Source organism: Gavialis gangeticus, unplaced genomic scaffold, assembly GCF_001723915.1.
Source record: "Gavialis gangeticus isolate Ggan-Ray unplaced genomic scaffold, GavGan_comp1, whole genome shotgun sequence".
Classification (NCBI taxonomy): domain Eukaryota; kingdom Metazoa; phylum Chordata; order Crocodylia; family Gavialidae; genus Gavialis; species Gavialis gangeticus.
The window spans coordinates 62,703,187-62,712,201 of record NW_017729022.1 but is presented as its reverse complement, the minus strand read 5'-3'; the positions used below and the strand labels follow the sequence as shown (position 1 = coordinate 62,712,201).

Sequence of the window (9,015 nt, the reverse complement as noted above, 5' to 3'; positions counted from 1 at the left end):
CCACATACCTGGAAAAGGACTTTTTATTGTCCTTGATGCTCAAAGCTAGTTGGAGATCAGTTGCAGCCTTGGCTTTCCTGGTTTGCTCCCTGCAGGACCAGACCAGTGCAGAATATTCCTCCTTTGGAGGTGATTCCCATCCCCATCCTTTGTAGGCCTTTCTTCTTAGCCTCAGGAGGTTTGCTAGATCCCTGGAGAGCCAGAGGGGCTGCTGTGCCCTCTTGCTGCCTTTCCTCCAAGATGAAATAGAATTAGCTTGTGCATTGAGGATCGCTCCCCTTGAGGAGCAACCACTCTTCCTGAGCTCCCCTCCCCCTGGGGTCATGGTCCCTTAGGGCCTCACTGACAAGCCTCCTGAGCTTGTCAAAGTCAGCTTTCCTGAAGTCAAGGACTTCCGTGTTGCTGACTGACTTGCCAGCTTTATGGCAGATGGTGAAAGTGATCAGCTCGTGGTTGCTGTCACCCAGCTTCCCATCGATCACTAGGTCACCGATTAGGTCATCCCCAGTAACCAGTACCAGGTTGAGCAGCGCTTTACCTCTTGTTGGCCCATAGACTTCTTGAGTCAGGTAGAGGTCATCCACGCACGATAGGAAGCTTTGCGACTGCTCAGATTTAGCTGAATGATCCTCCCACGAGATGTCCGGGTAATTGAAGATACCCATGACAATCATGGTCCTGGAGCATGCGGCCTCAGCCAGTTCCTGGGCGAACTCCTGGTCAAGCTCTTGACTGTGGGTGGGAAGTCTGTAGTAGACTCCCACCATTGTGTCCCCTGTGCCGTGTTCCCCACAGATTTTAACCCAGAGGGTCTCCAGTTGCCTACCCTGGTCGCCAACATCAGCTTGCAGGGACGCGTAGCTTTCCTTGACGTAGAGAGCTACACCCCCGCCCCTTTCATCTACTCGATCTTTCCTGTACAAGGTACAACCATCTATACCCATCTATTTTGAGCTATTGGTTAACAAGCCCCCCAGTGTGTGGGGCAGGGTGAAAAGGGAAAAGCCACGGCTTCCCACATTTTTCTCCTTTAAAGGAGAATCCATTTTGCTGATCCATTCTTAAAGTTTGTTTCTGACCCTTTCATATATTCTTGTGACCTAGGGGTTCAGAAACGCTGGTGTAGTCCAACCCCCTGCTCAAAGCAGGGCCATCCCCAACTGGATCATCCTAGCCAAGGCTTTGCCTACCTGGGTCTTAAAACCCTCCAAGGATGTAGATCCCACATGGGTGCCTTAAGGTGTTAATGTACCCATGTGGTTTAAAGGCCCCTCACATCAGGAAACCGGTCCCTTGATCCGGCAGGGGCCAACATACCCGGGCAGGGGAGCGGGTGCAGACCACACCTTCAAACCCAGGCCATGACACCAGCCAGCCCCGGAGAAGTTCCACAGTCAACTTCCTCTATGGCTCATTTGCCATTTTATTGCGTGCCACCGGTTTGATGCGTGGGCCAGCGCAGCCCCCACGCAATCCGGCGATAAAGGTCACGTGTCTCGGGGCTCTGGGGAGCGACTCTGCAGCGCCCCCTCCCGCGTCGCGTGTGCCCATGACGTGATGCTCACGGAGCTCGCATGGCACCTCCGCTACCCACGCGAGAGGCCCCCACGGGGACGAGACCCACGCTGCGCGCGCACCCCCACCCTTACCCACCCCCGGGTGGCGAGTCTGCAGACAGACTCCATACTTGCCCGTCGCGTGGCTTCTCTCTGTGCCCATGGCAACCGAGCGGAGCGAACCATTCGCCACGCTGTTCGGGTTGGGGGACGAGTGGCCGCTCCCGTTAGACGGTGGAGGGGGGGATTAACCAAATGGTAAATCATTAGAACGAGGACGGAGCTGACCAACATGCTAAGCATCTCCCACCCCCCAGGATCTCTTAAAAACTGTCCTTTTCTCAGCCGTTCCAGTCGCTACTAAGCTGGAATGTGGGGGGAGGGAATCGCATCTGATAGCGGTGCCTATCGTGATCCACACGAACCGCCCCATTCGAGAGAAGCCCCGTTGGGCGAAAGCAGATTTTAATGTCTATTTGAATATAAAATTACTTTGACCTCCCCCGTTTCCAGCACTCCCCCTGTACAGTGGTAGGATCCTAACCGCCTCCCTCGAGATGGTACAGTCTGCTCCCTAGCCGCTGCCTTCCTTGGCGTTTCAAGGAATCGAAGCAACTGCGCCTGCTTAGACTTGGGCTGGTGCGGAGGACGGTTGCGGCGTTGGGCACTGGTGAGGCCTGGCAGGACCCGGGGGAATCCCGAACATATCAGCCTCGTTCTCGATTTAAAGGGCCAGTACCTATAGCGCCCGAGGCCCGGTCCTACCACGCGCCGCGGGTGGCTCTGCACCCCCTACCTCCCCTGTCAGCGAGAGGGGATATTACGCCGACAGGCCCAGCACCCACAGTGCTTCTCAGCCGGGTGTTGCTGCTGGGTCGGGCCGTACCATTACGCGAAGCTGCCTGCTTTAGGATGTACCACTTGCACGGGGGCTCAGGAGGGGGCGCCGCTGCCTGCCTGGGGCGTGTGGGAGCCCAGAGCAAGGGGAGCGCGGGCAGGGCTCTGGTTGAAAGCCCCTGATCTCGACGTGGCGCTGTGGGAAGGGGCAGGTGCTGCCTCAGGGCCCCTCCCGGGACAGCAGGCGGCTGCCTACCACGATCCACAACTCCCAGCCAGCCTGTGTCTGAGGTGTCACCTTGCCCTGCCCTCCACCTGGCCACCGCTAATGGGCCCTGGCCTCTCTCTGCCTGCACTCACTCTCAGGAAAATCCAAGCCACCCCTAGTGTAGTCTCCTTCCCACACTCCCAGCCCAGCCCCCACTCCCTGCCTTCTCTGCAGGGAGTGGGGCAGGGGGCTGTGCAGGGATAGGAACTGTGCTAGGGGCAAGTGGGGGCTCAGTGCTCCAAGTGGGGGGCTGTGCTTCTGGTGGGGGTGCTGTGCTGAGGGCCTGGGGGAGGGGGCAGGGGGACTGTGCTCAGGGTGGGGAGCTCACTGTGACTTCTCTTCCCTCCCTGTCCAGGGAACAGGTGGCCACCATGCCCCTCTTCGGGAACACTTTCAGTCCGAAGAAGACGCCCCCCCGGAAATCAGCCTCACTCTCCAACCTGCACTCAGTGAGTGCTGGGGCTCCAGGCTGTCTTTCCTCTTGCCTCCTGGCTGCTTGGTAACAAGAGGCTGACTCGCCTGAGTCAAGTTAATGTAATCATTGTGGAAGAAGCGTTAGACCCCTCGCCTCTTCCCTTACACCACTAATTCTCATCCAGGGTGCTGGGAGATCTTCTGAGTGTTGCATTGTTCAGTATGAGCACTGCTGGGTGTGCAAACACCTACACCTGGATCACAAGATAAACCCAGAGATTTCAAGTAGGAATCTACAGGGTCAAAGCTCATTCTGATCTGGTGTGGGCTCTCTGAGTTCCCTGCAATGGAAAAAAAATGCTTTTATTATTTTTCTCTAGTCAAGAAACAGTTGAAAGCTCAGAGCTGGCATTTTCTGACAGGGGGCTCAAGTCTAAAAAGGTTGAGAACCACCACCTTATGTCTTCCCTACATAGAGAGGTAGTTAGCCATGTAAGCCTGAAGTTAGGTGAAAGGTGGGGCAGGGTGGCACCTTTATTGTTTCTCTCCTGTTATGGTTCAGGCATCTATGCTTACTGCCAACTGGACACTGAAAGTCAAATGTTATGTCTCAAGTCAAATAAGTGGTATTATGCCTCACCTCATTTGGTGTCCAGAGTCATGGTACTTGAAATTTCTAACATGCTCTTAATCTAGACCCCATTGGGACAGGTGCTTTCATTAACACTGGCAGCAGAGACAGAATGGCTCGTGGAGAATGAACTCCTTTTCTGTACCTAGAGGTGGCCTTTTCAGGACTGAAGTATGTCTGTGTGAGAGAGAGCTTATCTACACATCTGCCTCTGCTGCCAGAAAGTCTGGCAGCTGACAGCAGCCACCACATTGCCAGAGCATGTGAAGACCTGTGGACTTCCAGCGGTGTTGAATGGATTGTAGTAATTGTCTTAAGGTCCAAGGTCATATGCACTCACTTGACTACCTGCTGGACAGCGTGACTGAACTCTGCCAGCAAAGAGGACAGTTCTGCCACCACAGGGGAGCTTTGGGTGTGAACTCATACCAAGTTTTGCCTGCAAGAACAGATGTTCTGCTACCAAAATGTTAGTGTAGACTAGGCCAAAGGGATAAACTGGGGCTGCAGCAGTTTAGGTGGTGGTAAAAACTGAGATTTCAGACTTCGGGATTATTAGTCTGGCACCCTTCACAATAAAACTTGTCACTTTAAGAAAACTAAGGCTGCAAGGGGAGTGAGGGAGACAAAAAATGGGAAATCCTTCAAGCCAAAGTTGTCTTTTCTTTCACAGCTGGACCGATCGACTCGTGAGATAGAGCTGGGCTTGGACTATGGCATTCCCACCATGAACCTGGCTGGGCAGAGCCTGAAGTTTGAAAATGGCCAGTGGATAGCAGGTGGGGAGAAGCTCCTGCTGCTATAATTTTGGAGTGGTCCAGGAGTAACTTCATGACCACAATGTTGGCCCTCTCTCCTAGAATCGGGAGGCAGCAGTGGAGATCATAGAGAAACACAGCGCCTGCGCAAACGGAACCAGCAGCTGGAAGAAGAGAACAATCTCCTGCGACTGAAGGTGGACATCCTATTGGACATGGTGAGGATGGGGAGGGCTTACTGACATTCATCTCCCTGTGGCAGTCAGAAATGCTCTTGAAACAAAGTGAAGAGCTCTGGGAGAAAAGGCAAGTGCCAGCCTGTGTACCCTGCTCCCTTTGAGAGTAAGCCTTTCTTCTCTACCCTGGTATGAGAGAAACTAAGCACTAGAGTGATCATGAGCATGAACACTGACTCTCCCAGAGAGAAGGTCCTTTCAACAGAAGAGCTGAAAAATTGTGAACACTGTAATGGAAAGGAGCTGCCCCTCACCCCCCTCTGCCCCCTCCCCACCCAAGCACCTGGATGATGTAGGAAGACAGAGCCTACAAACAGGTGTTCATTTCTGCTGGTGGAAATTTCTGAAAATGTCCACAGGTAGAAATCTTTATGGGAGAGGAAGTGTACAGACATCCAGATTGTTTTCTGTCTGCTCCCCAGACTGCAGTTTGGGGCAGGTGCAGGTAGTCTTCCCTGCTGCTCCACTCAAGGAAGGTGTGTGGGGTAGGGGGGGAAGCAGGGAGGCACAATCTCCTTCACTACTGACTTGGTCTCCAGGAGCACAGCAGAGAGAGCACTGAGCCAAAGCATCCAACCCCATCCTCAGGTCAGGCAATGCTGAGTTTGGGGACAAGGCAGGGAACAGTAGTGGCTACTCGGGTCTGCATCTGTGTTCCCTTCCTCTCCTGGACTAGTCTAGAAGTGGAGAGGAGAAGTGTAGCAAAGTACCCAAAACCATTCCTCGGACATGGGACTGCCCAGCTTGGAGAAGAAGGGGGAAGTAGTAGCTGCTGCTCCTCTCTCCTGTCTGGTCTGGAGGGGAGGGAAGCCATGGAGCAAAGCTTCCAGCCCAGAACAAAGCACCTAGCTCACTTTTCACATTGGAGTCCCCAGAGTGTGAAAACCTGACAGGTAGCAGCTAGTGGCTGCTGGTCCATGGGAAGGGCTGGAGCAGCTGCCTGCTGCACCTTCTCCAGATTGAGGTGACCCCAGTCTCAGGGAAGGCACAGGAGCCTTTCCATTGGCTCTAATCCTCCTGTTCCCCAGGAGGAGTTAAGCTGGGAGAAAAGCAAGGGTACAGACATTAATTCATCTGGGACAAACTCTCTTAGGACCAATTTCCTTCTGGTTAGAGTTAATTTATTTTTCTCCTGCCATGGGAGACAAAGTGTGAATGTTTGTACACTTTTGGTTTCTGCTGAGAGGAAGGCAGTTCTCCTGGTAGAAATTGAATGTCTGTACACAACCCAGAGTATTTACCCTCCTGTTAGTGTATTTCTGCTTTTCTGAGATTTGATTTTTCCGCAACTGGTCTCTGTACCATCAGTGAAACCAAAGCACTGGCCATTTGTGGTCACCAGAAATCATAGGCTCCTTGAGGCCTTCCTGGTAGCTAATGTAACTACACTCCTCTTGTGTTTGATCTTCATAAGAATGGAGGCAAAAGCTCTTTACGAACTGAAATACAGCTAAACCCAGGGTTCACAGCTTCCCTGAGTAAGCTTTCTGGGTCACCTGGACAACTTGGTGAACCAACCACCTGTGTTTCAGTTTCTCTGTTGGTAAAATGGGAATGCTATTTCTCCTCATATAGGTAACAGCTTATTTGTTAATGTCTCTGAGGTCTTTGGACAGTGTGTGTTACAGAATTCAAAGTACCCATTGGAAAAGTTCCTTGCTACTTCTAGAGCAGGGGCAGGAAAAGTCCAGCCTGTGGGAGACCCCCAGCAGCAGTGAGCCATGACAGCATGGGGCCAGGGTTTCCATGGAGACCAGCCCTAGCAGTGCTGGCAGGGCGCATGGCTGGGCAGGGAGCTGCTCCAAGCAGGGGCATGCAGGCAGAGGATTGTGGCTCTGTCCCAGTACCGGATCACACTGTCACTGCCACAAGATCCCAGTCCTGGAACAGCTCCCTGCCCAGCCACATGCCCTGTCAGCACTGCTGGGACTGGTCTCCATGGAAACCCTGGCCCCGCACTGTCACAGCCCCACTGCTGCTGGGGTCTCCATGGAAACTGGCTACAGCGATGCAGGCAAGGGCTGCTGGGAAATGGAGTCTGACTGCCAGCCACATCTGCCATTTTACCCACTTCTGTTCTAGAGTCTTGCATAGCATGTTGCAGACATGGCTGCTGTTTCACCCCAAAAGTGTTGGCAACATTTCTGCATTGGTAGGTGATAGATCTCTACTTGCAGTGACTGTAGAGTCCTTTGTTACCCTGCTTGGTGAAAGGCACTCCATACATAAGAGTCAGATCAAGGGCATCAAATACATGGTCTGTGGGCTGGATGTGGCTTACAGAGCCAAATGAGTTGGACAGCCCTAAGTCAGATGGTACTTTCCTTCCTCTAATGCTAGCTATGCAAAGACACAACACCTTGGGAAAGCAGGGACCATTCTTACACTTTTTGTTTGGTTGTAGCTCTCTGAGACCACAGCAGAATCCCATCTGATGGAGAAGGAGCTGGAGGAACTGAAGAATCACAGCAGGAGGAGGAAGTGAACACAATAAGGGAGACGGGTGTTAGGGAATGGGAGAGCAAGGGAATCTGGTTTGAAATCTCTAGGGCTCACAGAGCTAGATCCAAGCATGGTTGGTCTGACTTCACTGTCTTAGCACCACAGAGCAGTGTGTCATTCCACAGGATGGGCAAACAAATTCCAAGGCTTGAAATGTTAGTGGGGCTTCCAAGACTGTCAGAAGTCACCTACTCTGCTTCCCCATAGAGCTTCTGTATAACTGCTGTCTCAGTGCTCTTGATAAGCTGCCTTGGTGCATGTTCTGTTATGAGCAAAAACCAGTTTTGCCCAAACCACTTTACTCAGTACAAAGACCTGTCACTTGTGGCACAGTGCAGGCAGTGGAGGCAATTAGCAATGCTCTGGTTTGCCTGAGAAAACAAAATTTCCTTGGTGTATGTGAATGGATGGTAAGGAAAATCTCTTCATATACATGCCAAGCATGGTCTACAACTTCTGTTCGAGCCCCCTTACGGTTACCTTCAGTCTCATGACCTCCTTGTTGATTCCACCCCTGACTTCAGTTTTGAAAATCAGAAAGTAGGGGAGCATTTTTAAAGCTGTCTTTTCATTTCAGATATTTATTATTTTTCTAAAGACATTAGCTCTGCCTTCTGCTGTTGGTAGGCAGGCTCCTGGTGTTGTTTGTTCTCTTGAGTGTTTTGTATGTTTTTATAAAGTCAAACTAAACCAAATCATGCTGCTGTTTCTGTTCTGTTCTCATGGAGGCAGGAATCTTACTGCAGAAGTACATTAAATATTATGGTGGCGCATGAAAGTCTCTGCTTAGGTTAGGTTCCCCTTATGCTGGATCCTGTGCAGATGTGCAGTGAGAAATCAGAATCATCTCTGAAGCACTGAGGATTTGAGTATGTGGGATGGACCAAAGGTGGGAGAGGGAAGTGGTCACAGAGACATGAAGTGATTCAGTGCAGTGATACAGGCTGGGGGGCAGAGTTGGGGGAACACAGAGTATCAACCAGAAGTGGGGACAGGAAGGACTTCCAGAGTTCATCTAGTCCAACTGCTCGCCAGAGGCAGGATCATTCCTATCTAAACCAAACATAAACTCTGTCCTGAGTCTCATTACAGTGTGCTGCCCCCCACAACAGCATCTACCTCCCTATCACTGAGAAGTGCTCCGTACTTCCTGGACTAGGCTGCGGCTCTGGCCATCTGCTGCAGCAGCGGAGATAAGCCTACTTCTGCTATGCTAGTGAGATTGTCCTCTAGTTTGTGGGGAAGCTTTTACCCATATGCACCCACGCATGTTGTCTTCTAGTTACTGGTGTCAACCTCCTGTTTGGGGTGTGGTGGGGGGGTGGTATATTGTGCTCTCCAGCCTCCTGTTTGGTGTGTGCTGTCTCAGCACAATTCCTCTAAGTGAGATGGTTTGGACAGCTCTGACACCTGATATAACTGAGTGGTGTCCAGGAATGATTCAGTGATTCTATTTGAAGCAGTTTCCTCCAAGAATGCTACAACTTCATGCCAAAGGGAAAAGGAAGATTTTTTGCCTTGGCATACTTTATTATAGAACAATTCAGCTGAACACACAGAAGTGATGAGGCGTATGTAAATGTGTGTATGCACGTGTATATATGCGTGTATATGTATGTATGTGTACATGTGCGTGTAAATGTGTATGCATGTGTACATATACACAGGATGGGGCAGCAGAGGCTGGAGAAGAGGTCACAAGCCCGGGGTCGTCGGGCAGCGGCGCCCTCCAGGCCGCCGGGGGCGCTCACGCGGGGAGCCCACCCCCTCCTTCCGCTGCCGCTCTGCCGCTCGCCGCGCCTCGCCTGCCCTT

General features: G+C 52.0%; 2 protein-coding genes across 5 annotated transcripts in view; one reads left to right on the top strand and one right to left on the bottom strand.

The window, feature by feature from the left end:
- The window catches only part of FAM227A (family with sequence similarity 227 member A), a 40,864-nt gene extending 38,723 nt beyond the window's left edge, over positions 1 to 2,141 (bottom strand). For 2 of the 4 annotated variants that reach the window (XM_019515191.1, XM_019515194.1), the window contains exon 1: positions 2,055 to 2,141. The gene's annotated coding sequence lies outside the window, so the exon portion shown is untranslated. Of the gene's footprint in view, positions 1 to 1,317; positions 1,598 to 1,687; positions 1,805 to 2,054 lie in introns of those variants that run through there. The other 2 variants (XM_019515192.1, XM_019515193.1) reach the window with 2 other exon arrangements.
- On the top strand, positions 2,135 to 7,900 carry CBY1 (chibby family member 1, beta catenin antagonist). Its single transcript, XM_019515198.1, has 5 exons — positions 2,135 to 2,226; positions 3,017 to 3,110; positions 4,380 to 4,485; positions 4,567 to 4,682; positions 7,105 to 7,900. The coding sequence occupies exons 2-5, from the start codon at positions 3,033 to 3,035 to the stop codon at positions 7,183 to 7,185; spliced, it is 381 nt and encodes a 126-aa protein (XP_019370743.1). The 5' UTR covers positions 2,135 to 2,226; positions 3,017 to 3,032; the 3' UTR covers positions 7,186 to 7,900.
- The last annotated feature ends 1,115 nt before the right edge of the window (positions 7,901 to 9,015 follow it).